The sequence below is a fragment of the Corvus moneduloides genome, chromosome 1, assembly GCF_009650955.1.
Source record: "Corvus moneduloides isolate bCorMon1 chromosome 1, bCorMon1.pri, whole genome shotgun sequence".
Taxonomy (NCBI): domain Eukaryota; kingdom Metazoa; phylum Chordata; class Aves; order Passeriformes; family Corvidae; genus Corvus; species Corvus moneduloides.
In genome coordinates this window covers 121,785,731-121,801,542 of record NC_045476.1, presented here as the reverse complement: position 1 = coordinate 121,801,542, position 15,812 = coordinate 121,785,731, and the positions used below count along the sequence as shown (strand labels likewise).

The window sequence follows — 15,812 nt, the reverse complement described above, 5'->3', positions numbered from 1 at the left end:
CTAGTTTTTTTTTTAACAGACAAATCTTTCTGTAGACTTTTTCCGTGGGTATATTAGGGCCTTGATAATAAACTGAACTGACAGAAATTTTTTCTTGCTTCCCTATGCTTGTTCACTTTTCTTAAAATTCTCTGTGGAATTGATAAAAAGTACTCCTTCAGTAGTATTTTCAATTTACTACCAAAGTTTAGATATAATATAGTGAAGTTGTATTATTGAGGTTAAATTTTGTAAATCAGTGTTGAAGGAAGAGTATCATTAGTCCATAAGTATTTTTAAGAACCAGTATTGGACTTTTTTTTCAGGAATGTTTGAATAATGTGCTTTGAACCACTCAATGAAACTGATGAGAATATCAGAAATTATGAACAAGATAGCTAAGGAGCAAGACAGTTTTAGTCAGACATGAAAAATGACAAATACAAGTGAGGTAGAGAGATTCTCACTATCCCTACAGCATTGCCTGGAAGCTGAAAAAATGTTCAAGGCAACATTACTGAATAGAAATTTTGCCAGCATCGCTTTTGGCTATTACTGTTCTAATTGGGTGCAAGGGACTTAAAATGAAGTCAACAATGGGAGCTTTTCAAAGATGTAATGTTTTAATCTGTTTGTTTTCTAGTATTTCTAGTATACATGCAAAAGGTATCACCAATACTAGTAGGCGAAAAATGTGTAACTTTTCAGCAAAACATGCTAGAAATACATAAATATACATTTATACAGAGCCAAAGACTAGTTCAAAAAGCTTGGAAAAATACTTAAAAGAGATGCAATGAACAGTGGAGAAAGAAATAGAGAAAAGGTGATAGAGGAATAGAGGAAAGAGCTTGCCATCTTGTCCTGATATTGCCCCACTTCACGGGAAAAGAATTAACAGTCTTCAAACATTGTTTACCTTTGTATCTGACTGGTGTTAGCTCTAGAGCATTTTTGCAGTCAACTAAAATGAGAGAGACTAATGAGTCACAGAAATCAAAAGCTATTTCATTAATCTGCTTTATGTTCTTGTGGCATGTTATATCACATAAAGCTGTGTGAATATTAACCTTCATCTGTTGTTTTCAAAGAAGAAAAGTTTTAAAACCTGAAAAATTGACTAAATGATTTGAAAACTTCTTCAAAGCTTTTTTCAGTGAATACATTAGTGTTTAAACACTAGGTTCTCGGAATGCTTGGAGTAAGGTTACTGATTTAGGAAATACTTGTTTGATATAGGAAAAGCTCTGAGATTGTATTCTTAATTCAACTGGACAAAGAAGCCGCACCTTTCTAGGTTAAATGATGTGTAGCTTTTCAGTCTGTGTCTTCAAATCAGTATGGGAACTCAGTCTGCAACTGCTGTAGCTTCATACACCAGTTTTTGGGTTTGTTTCTCTTCACCAACAAATGTGCCAGTACTGGTGGGGGTTTTATTTCCTTCTTTCCTCTCTTTTTCTACCATCCTGAGGAGTCCATTTTTGGAAAGTATGGCTAGCAGTATATTAGAGCTAGGACAAAAGTGCATAAGTATAGGACAAATGTAAGTGTTACTTCCTCATCACAGTAAGCAAAATTGTTTAATGTTTTATCACTTATTTTCAGACTCAACACATTTTGCAGATTCATTTCAATGTCTGGTTATTAATGTATTTGATGGTTTAAGGGTAGTTTGATAGAAAGCTAATTCCATGAGTTCTTATGCTGGATTTACTATTCTGTTATGAAGTATTTATTAAGATAAGTTACGTTTTGGGGGTTTTTTCCCCACAAAGACTTGAGTGAAATTCTTTCTACTAATGTCGTGTCACTGTAGTTCAAATGACAAATGTTAACAACTTGCCAACCTTTTCTTATACATTATTAAAATAGAACGGTGGTCCTTTGTGCCCTAAATTTAAATAAATTTAAATAAATTTCCCATTAGAAGGGAATTACTTAAAGCAGTTCGGTGGTACTGAATGTGAATTCAGGCTTTTTAGACGTTTGAGTTGACCAACTAAAGGAAATGTGTGGATTGGAAAACGGCATACTAAATTCATGCTGACATGGATTTTCTTTCTCTAAGGGCTGTGAACAGTAAGCTGAGAGATATGAGTGTGTTAGTAAATATGGGGATAGGCGGAAGTGTACTGTCAGATGATATTCTGATGTGAATGTAGTAGTTAGGAGGTGTAAAATGTACCTGGAGTGGTGCTGGTTTTAAGAACTAAATAATTCTTCTCTTAGCAAAAACAGTTTTAAGTGGTTCCCCAATACTGCTTTTTTTAAACATCTCCTAACATGTTTTACTGTTTCCTTCAGATACAAATCTGTGGATGCTGGCAGGTTTTTTTCCTTCAAATAACTTGTTATTTTTCTCTCCAATTTTATTGAACTTGTTTTTTTTTTTTTTCTTTTTAAATCAAGTATGTTTACCATTTAAAACAACAAAAAGGGAGACAATCCATACCTCCTTGCACCTAGTCTCATCTTCACGAGACATCAGCATAACATCCTGCATTCATGGAGGTTGTATAGGTAGAAGAGCTTAGCCCAAGAAGTGTCCTGTACATATTCAGAGCTGGAAGTAATTAAAGGTAGGGTTCACGGGTGGGTGTCATATTAGGACTAACCAGTGAATCCCCTTGTAAAAAAATCCCTGCTGTTAGGGTGAGTTAGTGCTATACTCTCTTGTTTTTTTAATTAGTATTTTGCTATGACACATACACTAGATTGGTGGATATGGATACAAGAGCAACAAACTTTACCTTAGTTCTTTGCTGTAAATGTTTTAAATGGCTGTTTATTTTATTACAGTAGTAATACTTTGCTGTGTTGATATCTATAGGGAATCTGACTTTAAAACATGGGCAGTTACAATCTATTACTTGATCATTTTCTTAAGTTTCTGCAGCAGAGGCAAAAACTCACTTTAAATTCTACAGATTTTTTTTTTTTTTTTTTTTAGCTGGAGAAAAAGTACCTTGGCTATGTTGAGTGCAAACTTGAAATGCCTATCCCATGCAAAAGTCTTACATGCTTGAAACTGCGTGGTTATCTTGGGCCATTGCTTCATGTGATCTGTGTGTGCTTAAATTTATTCTGTGGCAAGTGTTTGTTTAATCAGAGATTTTCTGTTGCTATTTTATTTGTAATGGGAACTCTTAATTTCTGTGTTCTTGGCTGTTGGTTCTCTTGTAATCAAGATAGCCGGATTCCACTGAAGGACCTGAAGTGACTGAACCTTTCCAGATAGTTACAGAAATTTTTTCCCTTCTTTTTGTTACCTGATGTGTGAAATAAGAGGTTTTCTTCATTTTACCAATATAATGCTCTGTAAAGCCACCCTGGCCACATGGTAGAGGTAAACAAACATTAAAGAACATGGCATTTCTTAGTTCCATTTCAGCTTGGAAATAAACAAAGTATTAAAGTGAAATATTAGCTGTTCTTGATAGTTACCTTGCATGTTTTTCAATACTGCACGTTAAAGCAATAAACAATTTTATTTTCGTCAATATTAATAAAAGATAGCTCCATGTAACACAAAATGAAATGTAATATCTGGTCTGTTTTGATACCCCAGATGCAGTAGGAATCAAAGAAACTTTTTGGATGTAGTGACAATTAGTACTAGAAGAATTTGGGTTTGATTGTTTTAAAATGGAACTTGACCTAATATGGTTGGTACTACTTTCCTAATGTAAGACTAACATGCTTGTGTTGCTCTTGGTAGGTACTCTTAATATTGAGTACTTCCTTGTATTTGTAGAACCTTTGTATTTAAATTTTAAGTAATTTTGTGATCAATTGATGGGGTCTCATATACTTGAGTAAAACCAATCTAAACTTCACTCTTTTTGAAAATCACTTAGGCAAGTTAGTAGAAACAATTTTCAGAATTATACTTCAGTCTGTGTTCAAAGGTCATCTCAAATTACTAGATTGGATAAGTACAAGAAAATGGTACATACCTTTATCAGCTCTTTCTCATTCAGAGGTGTGTGTATATAATTGTGAAATGGAAATAATTTCAAGATTCAGGGATCTAGGAAAGAGTCTTGCCACATCACTAGTGAGATCTATGTTACATGGGAGTGTGGAGGAACCAGATTCACTGTTCTACAACTTAACTAGTCCATGAAAAGTCCATGGTGCTGTTCTGAAAAGTAGGAATGCAGTATGCTTTTCTTGTATTTCTGGTATATCTGGTATGAGTCACTGCTCAAACCGTAACACGTGAAGCAGTTACTTTAGAATAATTTCATGAGAAGCACGAATGAGGGAATTGGCTTTTGAACAGGCATGTTGCTGTTACCAGAGACAGTTGATCACCTTTTCCTCCCATTTCTTCTACCTACTTTTACCTTTCTGGATAACAGGGAACTACATGTGGCAGTTCCTGAACTAGCAGCACAGCAGCAGCTAGCACACCAATTCAGGCCAGCTGGGGGTGAGCATGGCATGGCCAGGTGAGCTGATTAGACTTCATTTTTTATCTGACATGGATTAAAGAGGTGTCTTCAGAATTTACATGTAACCTAGTCCATAAAGTGTTTAGTTTTGCTGTGGGAAATGAGTGTCAGGAAGACCAGCCACTGACAGACTGGGTTGAAACTAGCTGAAAAACTGTATAGAGGAAGACAGTATTTTTTGAAGCAAATGGAATAATAAATGAACAGCTGTTTTGGTCATGAGCTTTGTGTGTTCACAAAACTCTGCTAATAGCATGGAGGGAGCACAGTCCCGCTAATTTAAGGTGCCTATAGACAGAGTTGGTCTCTAGTGCTTAACCCATTTCACTCTTATAAATGCATTAAGAAGTTGCTTCTGTGTCTTTATTTGCACTTTGTGCCGTTCTGGTTACAAGCCCTGGAGCTAAATGACAAATTATCTTCAGATTTTACTGTATTAGTGAAGACTGCTGTGGATTTTTGTCCTCAGCTCCTGTATAGAGTATTTTGTGTCTGGGGAATGTTCCGTGGGGTTTTGTTGTGTCTTGTATTTCTTGGACAGTTTGGTGTTCCTCCTTGTTTTAAGAGGCTGTGATCAGTGTATTCTTGAGCTTTTAAGGTGCTTTCTGGTAGAGGAAACAGGATTATCTGGTAATAAATTTGGTGGGTTTTAGAAGAGCGTTCTGAGAAGTTGTAAAAGCTGTGTGGGCAGGCAGGCAGGGAGGCTTGTCTTCATTTTTCTATAACTAACCAGGGACTGTGTCAAGATTTAAAACTGCATTTTGGAAAAGTACCGTATTCATTCTCTCCCTGTCCCCTCTCCCTTCCTCCTTTACTTTTTAAATCCACAAAAGTACTTTGCTCAAACTTTCAAATTAAATTGATGCGGTAAGGTTTAATTTAAACTGTAGACAACCTGAAATGAAAACTATAGCATAAACTGCCTGATTGACCTGTATGTGGAATGTAGAAAATGTAGAACATGATAGCACAAGTGCTTACAAAATGAGATTTGCTTCTTCAGCACATTGATCAGTGCCTTGGATTTAATTTTTTTCCCAGCATTTAACCTTGTCTAATGTATTTCTAGATCTTTCTGTGTTAGTCTGGAATTATTTCAACCACAGTTCAGGCCGGTCTAGCTTCACCTTCCCAGTTGTGTGCAACAAGGTAGTTTATCCCTACTCCCCTTCCATCCTGTTTTTTTCTCTTTAATTGACCAGTGTTGTTTGTAGTTTTCTTTTTTTTTCCCCCCATCTGGGTTTGGAAGCGACAACGTGGACTGTTGACCGCAAGAAGTACATGAGAGAGAGCCATTCGGTAGTTTTTAAAAGATTCTGGGTCTCTCTGGACTAATCAAAGGAAGAAGCATTGGAGTATTTTCAAGATCAAGCATCCTATCTTGGAGGAAAAAATATACTTCTAGGAAAAACTTCAATTTCCTGATTTGTTAATGGCAGCCCTCTAGATCAGAAAGTCAGCTAACCCTTACAGGCTTCATCCCTAAGCAGTGAAAGCTGCCAATTTTACTGTAACTGAACAAAATACTGATTTGAATGTTGTCAGGTGGTGTACTGGGATTTGCTAATGGTAGCCAAGCAAAAAGAAAAATTACTTTCCATTGACAGCTGTAATGTTGATAAAATGGCCACATGTATTTGAAGTTTTCAGAAAAATCATTCCTTCTGGATGATGTTTGAGATGCACTGGACTTTAATACTGCCAGATGAAGTTTATGAACTTCTTCTTGCAACGACAAGGGTGTTAGGTTTTATGTAATATTTTTTTCAAAGAAAATCATAAATCCTTTCTATGAGCTACTTTGTAACCTCTCTTCTTAAATATAAAGTGCCTGGGGAAAATGTACAGCTATTCACGCAAGGAATTTTTTTACAAAATGGTAAATTTTGTTATGGTGTTAACAGCTGAAGCAGTAACATGCTTCAGAGATTTAAAAAATGTCAGAAAATAACAGTGTTATGGAGAATATATGAAGCTTTAGCAATAAAGTACTGCCCTGTACATTTTTCATTGGGTATTCCATGCAGTGAGAGAGAACACTTACAGTCCTTGCAACTTGTGTTATAAATTTAGGTCCACTAAAATGCAGTTGTATAACTTTCATTTGCGGATGAAAATGAGATGTTTCTGAGATAATGAATCTTTATTTTTTTGTCTTGCTTTGCGTGTGTCAAAAAAATGTCAGGCTTTTCCATTGAATTCCTTTTGGGGGAAAGTGGATTGGGCTCAAGGTGGAAAATCGGGAGGTAGAGAAAAATGAGTCTTTAAAAAAACCCTAACTTAGAGAAAATGGCGGGGAGCTACTGGGAAATGAAACTTTTCAATGTTTAGTCAACAGCCTGGGTATCACTCATTGTTGATAAACATACTGTTTTAGTGGCACTTGTACCATATGTCTTAAGATTTCTTTGGATGAATCTACTTGCTTGTAGTGAGGAAGATGATGTTTCTAAGCTTTCTCTGTTTTGCATAGTACATAATTATAACTGCTTAAGAGTTTTTCTTCAGTGGTCCCTGATGTGGCAGAAAAAAACCAGATTACTTTCAAAGTAATGTCTTAATACAGACTTCTAAGTTGTGTATGTTAATCTTTCTTCATGATATAAGGGAAGATATGAAATACATTTTTCTGTCTTTATCTGGATTTTCTTAAAAATCCTAATTTGAAATGTGTCCCCTCTTTCTTTTTTTCTTCTTCCCCTTAGATTTGAGTTCTGTGAACCTGCCTTTGTGGTCGGTAATTGTTTGGAAATAGCTTCAGACAGCCATCAATATGACCGGATTTACTGTGGAGCTGGAGTCCAGAAAGACCATGAAAACTACATGAAAATTTTATTGAAAGTTGGAGGCATTTTAGTAATGCCTATAGAAGATCAGGTGACTTAGTGACAATTTCCCCTTTTTATCTTCTAGTATGATAAATATGTAATTTAATTTATGCTTTGGAATATATATTTGACTAAGTTAATATTCAACTAACGATACCTTGATTTGGTGTATTGTTGCAATTAAGCAGATACTGATCTTTTTAATGAAGTCTTGAACCTTTTTCCCTTAAATTTGTAGGAGGGCATCAATAACATGCTTTTAACAGTCTGTTTCTTACTATCTCCTGTGTGTTATACCGCCCGAGAACTGCTTTGAAATCTCATGCCACACAGACATTTTCAGTCAATATTTCAAAACAAAGAAACTAGGAGAATTGATTTCAAAGAATACAAAATAACTGTGATTAGTGGGACATTGTGAGGGGAGGAAAAAAATGAAGGGAAAATACTACTTCATTCCCAGCAGTTTTCAGTGTTGCTTTTCCATGTTGCATTTAACAGACAGGGGCATATTATTTTAATAATGCTTCGCACTTTTATCACTTTTCATCCTTAGACCTCAAAAGGCTTCTCAATGGTAAGTATTATTCTCCCTGTTTTACTTATAGGGAAATTGAGAAAAGTACATCGTGTGACTTAAGTTGATGTTGTCCTAAATACAGATAATTACTAAAGTGCTTGTTGATAAGCATGTTAGTTACTTTACTTTCAAAAAAGAATTCTCACATTATCTACCTGCTTTCTTAAAATACCAAAGGGATTTAAGCATAGCCTCCATGATTCAGTTCCTGGAGTTTCATTAAAAATTTCATTATTTATTCAACTAAGATACTGTCAGTTGAAATTGATGGAATCCAACTTAAAAGTAGTCACAATTTAAGAGAGAAATTGTGACTATTTTTACCTTACATACAAGGTACATAGGAGCTTAGAGCATGTAAAGTATGAGGAGTAGCTATAAGATCTGAGATAATCTATCTTGCAGAAAAACAATGAAGAAATGTTTGATTCTTGTTGTCTTCCTGAAGGGGTGGAGAATTTACTTGATAGACAGGAGTCCAAGTCTCCTCACAGGTGCACAGCATACTGAAAGAGTGTTACAAATCGGCAGTAAGGGAGCTTTCTGCCTGCAAATAAAGAAAACAGTTTTTCATAGTAAGAATGGTTGAACACTACAGCAGGTTGCCTAGACAGGTGGGAATCTCAGTCCTAGATCTTTTTTCACTTAATCGGAAAACCTTCTAATTTTACTTTGAAGTTGGCCCTGTTCAAGGAAGAGGTAGGACTCCAGAGGTTGCTTCTGATCTAAAGTGTTCTTTGATCTTTTGGAAAAATGAGAAAAAACGAAACTTACCTTAGTTTTTACCTTAGGGCCTTAGTTTTCCAGCTGCATCTCTTCCCGTTACCAAAAAGCCTTATTCAGTACTCCAGTCACCAAGTGATAGCAAGGATTATCAAAGTTCTTTCTGTTGATAAAACAGCCTTAATTTATTAATTTTGAAGCAAAACAAAATAGCAGTGTGTTTGAACACCAATCTGAATAGTACTGAGTATGACAAAATTGTAACCACTGATTTATTTTGGTTTTGTTTTGCAGCTAACACAGATCTTGAGAACAGGACAGAACACATGGGAAAGTAAGAATATCCTTGCTGTTTCATTTGCTCCACTAGTGCAACCAAACAGGAATGACAACGGCAAACATGACACTGTAGGACTGCGTAAGTTTGTGTTCCCTCCCTTTGGCTTGAAGCGATGTTACAGTGCATGATGTTGGAGGTCTGGAAGTTGAGAGGCTGTGGTGTAGAGACATTCCATTCAGCAAAGCAGTAGCTCACTGATCTGTTTTTGTGCTCCTGGTGCGTGGTTTGTGTTGCTTCACAGTTAATATTCTGAATTTAAGTGATAGAATGTTTCTACCTTGTTTTTCTGGCCGCCTTTTCCTTTTAGGTTCAGCTTCTCTGTTACAGCAGTACAGATAAAATAGGCAGCTACTATTAGGTCCCTCATAGTGCTAACTTTCTCATGATCTACCAGAGAAAACTTCTTTTCTCTTCCCTCTGAAATGGAAGGAAGAGTCTAAACTGGGGCTGTGGTATGACAGAGTATTAATAAGCCCGAGTGTGCTTTTATGTCTGTCTGCAATGGTTATCGTCATACCTAGCTGTTTGTTATTAGTCATCAGGATTGGCTTTGTAGCTGCAATGCTTTGAGCAGAGGTAGTAAAGGTAATTAGAAAGTCTTTGGAAGTCCGCCTGTTGCCAGGATGGTAAGATAGGATGATAACAGGGAAGGACAAAAAGCTGATAGAGAAAAGCATAGAGTTGAAATTTTCTGTCAGAGTAGTCAGGGCTGGGAGAAGAATAATACAGAGCTTCCGTAGCACATGGGAAATGAAATAAACCAACAAAGAGCCTAAAAGATAACATCTTTTCTCTCCTCTTTTGATCTGTTAACAAGTAACTAAAGAGAACTGTCCCCTTTGTATGTTTCAAGTGCAAGTGTTTTAACTGTGTAAGCCCTTCAGGAGTCCAATCAGCTTGCATTGCCTGTAAGTGCTGATCTGGCTTTTAATTTTGAGTGTTTGTGAGCTTGTTATGATAGTTACATTTACATTTTTTTATACAAAGTATAGAAGAGAATTCCCTTTATGTAGTCTGTTCCTTTGCAGAAATAATTAATTTTGGTTGGTTGAACACTTGTTTCAAGCCCTCAGAAATCATTTCCTGAAATTAACTTACTAATACAAGATTATTTTTTCCTCCATTCCATAATAGGTTGTAACATATCTAGCAATGAAATACAGAGGTGGATAGTCAAACTTTACAATGATTTTATACAGTCTAATTCCCTAGAACAAAAGAGGATTTTCTATCAACATTCCTAGATTTTCAGAATGAGGATTGCGGACTGTGGACATTCAGAGCTGAATGCTAGTGCAAGAAAGGTGTTTCCTGTGCTACAATTTCAAAATGACTTTTTAGTGAGAAGAGGAAAAAAATAAGCAAATGTGGTACTGTTCGAACTATTTAAAATAAAAAAGTGTTGGAGACTTGAAGTTGCACTGTAAAATGAGATCAGAGAGATAAGCTTCTTTCCACAGCTCAGGCTGATCTGGTTTTATTTTGAAACTTAAAACATTTGCGTGGGTGTGCTGGGTGTACGTGGAAGAGGTCGGGGGTGTAAAAAGCTTAAGAAATAAAATTTTTAGGTAATTTCTCTTTTATAGTAACATTGTCTATTTGTTTCAAATCCAAAGGCCTATAATTTATCTTAAAAGTTCAAAGTAGTCTAGTGAAAATGCTCCTTCTGTAAACTTTAGCCAGTGGTTGCAAATGTCATTACGAAGTAAACATGGAGTCTATGCCATACTTTGGACAACCCTTGAATGCCTTCTGACATATATGTAGTGTTTATATATAACTAAAATAACTCTCATATGTAAAATATCTGTCAGCCATGCTCAAAGTAGAGTCTTTTTTCCTGTAGAAAACTACAGAGGTAGTGTTAAAAGGTTTATCAATGTTTATCATTGTTTTATCAATGTAATTGGTTAGGATGCAGTTCACTGGTAGTAGGTAATTGGAAATACATGCACATTAAATATCCAAAATTTTGCATCCTGTTCCTCTTATTAAAAAATGCTTGCTTTTGTTATAATTGGCATACAATCTGCAATCATGGTTTGTTTCACCTGAACTTATAAACCTGTTCTGGATGGTTAGCTAGGGTTGTTGTTGAATTTTGAACTTTGAGCTGATTTTATACTAAAGAAATGAGACACTTTTTCACCCCCCCCCTTTCTTTGGCATGACCTGAAATCAGTATTGTCAGTCTTAACATCCTTTCTGTCTCAGATAAATTAATTAGTCTGCAACTGAAGTCATTGTATGTGACAATAGATCTTGTTTCAACTACATTGGGAGCTTTTTTAGCTGAACAAATTTCCTGGAAGTGTAATTTTTGAAATTACTTCTTTACTAACTTGCTCTAGTCCCCATTAAGTGTAGGGTATTTTGTACAGGAAGGAAAGTGACAAGTAAGAAAGTTAAACAAGCTTTAGCTGTGGTTGGTGTGCTTTTTTTGGTTTTGTTTTCCTTGGAATTAGCCATCCATAGCTCATCTAGGGCAGGTGTCGAGTTACCAAGCAGTATTTTATCACCTGCCTGTCATTGGAAAACATAAAGTTTTGGCTTTTTCTTGCTTGTTGGTTTGGGGTTTTTTCCCCTTAGGACTTGAGTAATTTTAATTCCTCTTCTGCAAAGATATAGGTGGCTTATCTGGTTGGTCACCTGTGAATTAGACATGTCCTTCCCTCATCAGTTATATTCAGTAGGAAGTGAGGAAAAGCATGGTGAGCAGGAGGCGGCAGAAGAAAGGCATTTGCCTAAACAAATGTGACACAGAGGTAGAAATTGTTTTCCCACAACAGGATCTTAACAGTGGTAGCAGTAGGTGTCAAGATGTGCCAGGTGCTAAAAAGTGACAGTACTTGTATGATTTCTTATGTTTATTTTAGTGATCTGTACATGCTTTCTACTCCTGGACTGTGCCACAGGGTTTGTCAAGGTGATACTATCTAACCTTGTTTCATTTGCATATTGTATCATTCAGTAAATTTCAATTGAATTGTTTTTGAACATTAGTCTCACCACCTTGCAGCTAGTTTGGGGGTTTTTGCTAGAGGGAAATTTCACTTAGTATAACTTACTTTTCTTTCATTCTAGCTCCATGTGCTGTTAGGAACCTCCAGGACCTAGCTCGAATATATATCAGACGCACTCTTAGAAACTTCATAAACGAGGAGATGAAAGCCAAGGGTATTACTCAGAAGGCTCCTCCAAAACGCAAACGCAGGAGATGTCGTAGACGCAGGATTAACACCTATGTGTTTGTTGGTAATCAGCTCATTCCTCAGCCTCTAGATAGTGAAGAAGATGAAAGAATGGAAGAGGATAACAAAGAGGAGGAGGATAAAGATCACAGTGAGGCCTTGAAGCCAGAAGAGCCTCCTCGAAATCTGTTGAGAGAGAAAATTATGAGTCTACCATTACCTGAATCTTTAAAAGCATACTTGACCTATTACAGAGAAAAATAACTTGTTTTAAGTAGAGATAATGCCTACTGATAGTTCCTTTATTCTTGAAAATGTAGCATTTATTAAGAAGTAGGTGGACAAATTATTATTAGTCTTTCATCAAGACTGAAGTACAGCGATAATGGTAACTTGTCTCTATCTTGTCTTTGCTACAAGGAAGACTTGCATTCGACAGTAGAATCCCTTTTTAAAAATCTATTTTTCTTTAAATTTTGAAAATGCTGTTTTAACTCTGATAGAAATATATATTCCATTATGCAGCACTAATCAATATTTTGCATGGTAAGTCTTTTTTGATCCCTAACAGATTTGTATTGATAAAAGGATGAGTGAAATTTTATATATGCTAAATAATTGGTTAAACATGTGCATCTGACTTGATGAGCAATTTGTCTGTATTTATTACTATTAGGGAAGCATTTTAAACATGCAGACACTTATCCTCTAATGTCCAAATCAGACCCTTTTAAAGTTTATTTTACTATGGCTTTGTTGCAATCATTATTACTATGTTGGTATAGATGTATTCCAACAACACAAGTGCAATAAATGTATACAGACACTGAATGAGCTGGCTTTAGTGAAATATGAAAATTCAAGTTCTGAAATGTCAGACGACCCTGCTACTTCTGTATTTATCTTTTGCCAAAAGATCTTGAGACAACTAACAGCTTCTCTCAGAGCCTTAAAGAAATACCATATTGAATAAGAAGCAAAGCAATGCTTACTTCAGCTCTGCTTATACTTAACTCCATTCTACACTGTCAGTATTTCTAACTAGAGGCAATTCCTCATTTTTGGGAAGTATAGGGCAGTACATTTTGTTTATTTCTAAAGCTCACAGCATTGAGTCAAAAGGTTTGGTAATGCAAGATTGTAATTTAGATTTCAGTCATCTATATTTACTGCTTTTAAGTAGAGGTAGAATTTCAACAAAGTTTAGTTTGTATTGCTTATTGGGATAGCTGTAACAGTAGAAGTTAGAATTTGTTCAGCAAATGCACTTTAGTAAGTGAATTTTATACTTAACATGCATCTCCAAGAAGGTAGACTTGTGCCAGCCTATATTTTGTTTCTGAGCATGGCTCTTAGCACAAAAATATTTATAAAATCATACGCATCTTTGGAAACCTAAGAGTAGCAGTGCAACTGTGGGGACCCACAATAGTGCTGATTTAAATCCATCAATGATTTTTCCTCTTCTAGTTGTGAAGTTACTTGCAGTTCTCATTTTTAACTTTGCTTTTACCATCTTAATTTCTTCATTCTGTTGTAACATAACCATGAGGGTAAACAGTTTAGTAAGAACTTGGCATGATATGTATTAAAAACCACAATCATTGGAAACATATGCCTGTTACACCCAATAAAAAACATTCCTAGTGAAATATCCCCCATGATACATTTTATAATACTGGTGACACTTCTTTTTGTGTGAAACAATTAACAAAATAATCACATATTTCTAAAGCAGTAAATGTTCCTATTCCAAATATTTGTAACCAGCCAGTGTTCATATGGTCTAGCACTCCAAGATTAACTTCAAAATACATTAGCATTTTATTGCATCTGAGAAGGAAGATCAGGCACAATCCCATGACACTGACTCTTTTTGGTGCATTTCATGCTGTAGTCCCTGTTTTTAAGGTACATCATAGTAATGTTTAATTGGAACTTCATGAAGGCCTGTTGTACCAGCATGTGGAGTTACTTTCCGCAGTATATTTACTGTATAACTAAGGAAAAGTATTTGAAATAAATATTCTGACTTTATTCTAAAAGCAGGAAAACCTTATAAGAAATAGTTTTCCAAAATAATGATACTAATAAAGTAATTGTGATGCTTCAGCTATAAGAATTGAACATAATCTTGTTTTAAATGGGTTATTTTAGATGGAGGTTAAATAATCTGAAGTTTGAAATGTTTGTCTCTTCTTTTCTTGGAATCTACATCCATAATCTCAAGAATGAGATTACTAAATATTACTTAAGTACTTCAAGGACTTTATACAGGATGCTTTCTGAGAAAAAATTTCTGCATTCTTTCATGCCTGTATACTTGGAAAAGTGGACAGTGGATGACTTGTCATGAATCTTCAGTATGTAAGTTTTTTTTGGAGTCACTGAAAGAGAATGTTTCCTTTGTGTTTTATATGTGGATTTATTTTACACTCTTGAATTTATATTTACATAAATAAAAAAGTAGAAACGCAAAATTAATTAAAATTTAATTTTTGCCATCTCACTTGATGATGGGGACATTGTTGCAATAAAATGGTTTTTTGTGGTTTCTGCTTGCTTGAATTTCTGTGTTTCTGTGGAAGTATTTTCAGTTATTTGGAAATTCAGGTAGCAGTTGTTTCATAATTAGGTCAGTAATCTCTTAATAAAGGCTGGTTTTGAATTTCAGAAGTATATATTCTTGCTAAATTTTGAATTTTTGCAAAGGTTGAAAGATGAGATGTTATTCATGACACAGGGAAAGCTATTTTGGTCCCACACTACTTTTGAAGTACTCGCGTGGAGAGTTTCCTCTGGAGAGAGCCCAGAAGCTAATATATTGAAGCTATATACTGAAGAATATTTCCATGGTGTGTTTTTTTTTTTCTTAATATTGAGGGGGTGGGTGGTTGTTTTTTTTTTTTTTTTTTATCCTCAACTGAGCAGTTTCCTGGGTCAAAATAAATAAAAACTTGAAGGTAAGAGCCTCAAGGGTGGTGAGCAACAGTGAGTCACACTTCCTACTGCAACTCCTTCGGGATGCAGCTCCATTTTATTGCCAGTTAGAGGAAAGATGCAAGGTGGGTTGGGTAGGCTGATGAGCAGAGTTATAATTGTGGTCACTGTAAGGAAAGTTGTGATGAATTGGAACTTCACGGGGGTTTCTCTTCTTTGATCTAGAGGGGGGCCCAAGACCAGTGCAGTCTTTTCAAAAGACATGGATTTTTTAATCCCATGTCATTCAGGACAAACTGAGCAGCTGCCTCCCAAAAACTTGAAAAGAGCAGTTTTCATTGCAATGAGCCTGAACAGCTGTGCTTGACTGAGCACTCTGTTGCTTGTTCAGGTGCTGGCAACTTAAGTCTGGTTTTTTTTTTTTTAATTCTGTATTTTTTCTTTCTCTAAAGTACTTTTAAAAATGCATCTTTGCCTGTCAATTTGAAAACAAATAGGGAATGTAATAAAATGTGCTGTGTTCTGATTAAAGCTGTTTTAACTCATTAAATATTTATCCTTATGTCCTTAAGTGTCTGCTCCCATCATTCATGTAATTGAGTAAAACTGAAGGCTTTGTGTGATTTACTAATCAATTATAAAAGATAAAGGAGTGGTGTTCTGTGTTCTTCTCAGAGGTGTATATACTGAACTTCACTTTAATTAGCTGCTACTTATTTTGACAACACTTGAATCATGTATGAGGTGTTTTCCATAAACTTGATCTGAGAAGGT

At 35.5% G+C, this 15,812-nt stretch overlaps 1 protein-coding gene across 4 annotated transcripts in view; it reads left to right on the top strand.

The window, feature by feature from the left end:
- The window catches only part of PCMTD1 (protein-L-isoaspartate (D-aspartate) O-methyltransferase domain containing 1), a 40,913-nt gene extending 26,136 nt beyond the window's left edge, over nucleotides 1–14,777 (top strand). For 3 of the 4 annotated variants that reach the window (XM_032125046.1, XM_032125059.1, XM_032125052.1), the window contains exons 4-7: nucleotides 7,142–7,313; nucleotides 7,821–7,841; nucleotides 8,862–8,985; nucleotides 11,992–14,777. In XM_032125046.1, coding sequence (XP_031980937.1) covers nucleotides 7,142–7,313; nucleotides 7,821–7,841; nucleotides 8,862–8,985; nucleotides 11,992–12,362 — 688 coding nt within the window. In that variant the 3' untranslated portion in view covers nucleotides 12,363–14,777. The remainder of the gene's footprint in view (nucleotides 1–7,141; nucleotides 7,314–7,820; nucleotides 7,842–8,861; nucleotides 8,986–11,991) is intronic. The other variant, XM_032125069.1, reaches the window with a different exon arrangement.
- The last annotated feature ends 1,035 nt before the right edge of the window (nucleotides 14,778–15,812 follow it).